The sequence below is a fragment of the Perkinsus marinus genome (genome assembly GCF_000006405.1).
Source record: "Perkinsus marinus ATCC 50983 genomic scaffold scf_1104296976614, whole genome shotgun sequence".
In the NCBI taxonomy this organism is placed as follows: Eukaryota; Perkinsozoa; order Perkinsida; family Perkinsidae; genus Perkinsus; species Perkinsus marinus.
Window position 1 is genome coordinate 1 of NW_003200411.1, and position 1,641 is coordinate 1,641.

The window sequence follows — 1,641 nt, forward strand, 5'->3', positions numbered from 1 at the left end:
ATGAGTCATGTGACGTGCTCACCAGTTGACAGTTCAATCAGAAACTGATGATTCCTGTACATTATCAACACAAAGTATTTCTCCTAGAAAAATAGTGTTGCCAGATCGTGTGCTGTGAATGGTAGGAATGATCCTGTCACTGAACAAGTTTACTATGATAGGAAAGCAACAGATCCTTATCGGTACCAAATCATCTACGCGTCAAATTCTCCCTACAGCAACAACCTTGTCTGCAGTAACTTCGAGGCCGAATGGTGAGAAGGCTAGCCTTGCCAGTTTGCAGAACTGAATTCCGAATGGAATACCAATTATAGTGATAAAGCAGACTACTGCCGAAAGTATATTGAAAATGGCAATAATTAAACCGGGAATGAACCACAAGCAGTTACCAAGGCAGTTGCATGAACAACAGGCAGAATCACCTTTATCTTCAACCTGACAAAACGGACAAGGCAATTTGCCAAATAGCATGGCAGAACCCATCAAGTGCTTACTCGGTAGCCGAATGGTATGAACGATAGCTTCGCCAGTTTGAAGCACTGCAGACCGCAAGGAATGCCGATTATAGTGATACAGAATACACAACCGAAGACTAACCACAATACAGCAGAAGCCCAGCCACCGACCAGTATCCATAGAATATTGCACGTCCAATCACCACAGCCTCGACGATCTTCGACTCTGAAGACTTCAGCCATGGTGCGGCGATAACAACTGATTAACGTTGAGTAGATCTATCCTCACATCCATCAGGCCTCTCGAGTTTCGTTCAGTAAGCGAATGCTCCTGACTGAAGAGCATTCGCTCGCTGAACGAAACTTGATTTGCTCTCGAGCTTGTCTCAACCGCATGTTAAGTTCCACGAGCTTATAGTGTTGAATGGGAAAGGGTATTCCAATGATATATATGAACAATATCACACCGCAAATATTCTCGAGGATAGCAATTATAATGTCGGAAATCCACCACAGACAGTTGCATATACTATCATAATGAGATAGCATAATTTACCGCCTTTGTCGATCGTCTAACGATCATAGCAGTCCGCTGCCGTAACATACAGGTCATGTCAGACATGGCGGCTCGGGCGAGCGTGAGTCCCTAGGATAAGATTCAGATTCCGGAAGTTTCACTCAGGATTCGAAAGGTAGGAATGCAAACACACCTCTTTTTTCAGTTGAAAGCCTAGCGGGGCGCTGTGGCAGTGAAGTGAACATTGTAACGAGAGAGTGTACAAGACCAGAATCCACCGCGCAGAGCGGGCAAGCAAGCACGCACACACACATACATACATACATGTGTACGTGTACGACCGTCTCATAGAAATTAATCTAACAATCACCTGGTTGCACGGAGATCAAAAGTGCACCACTGACCCCGCATGTTTCAACCACATTTATACGACCGTAAGAGGATGTGCGCCGGGATCACATCGGCCACTACTGAATGAGAGAAAGACATCAGTGTTAAAGTCTACCGTAATGAAGACCAAACGGAGAACTTGCATAAAATTGACGTGAAAAGTCCTTAATGGGACCTCATCAGCTAACTTCACTACACAGAACGGATAATTCGCTCGGGAATATGCTAGATACGACGAGTTCTGATTGCAATTGTTCGAGTTGTGCCGTTTCTGATCAA

The 1,641-nt window shown here is 44.7% G+C and overlaps 1 protein-coding gene across 1 annotated transcript; it reads right to left on the minus strand.

Annotated features, from left to right (window-relative positions):
• Nucleotides 1–201: 201 nt before the first annotated feature.
• Pmar_PMAR015061 (conserved hypothetical protein) lies at nt 202–698 on the minus strand (the record flags this gene model as incomplete). The annotated part of the gene is made up of 2 exons (XM_002764611.1): nt 202–435; nt 495–698. The coding sequence occupies 2 exons, from the start codon at nt 696–698 to the stop codon at nt 202–204; spliced, it is 438 nt and encodes a 145-aa protein (XP_002764657.1).
• Nucleotides 699–1,641: the final 943 nt, after the last annotated feature.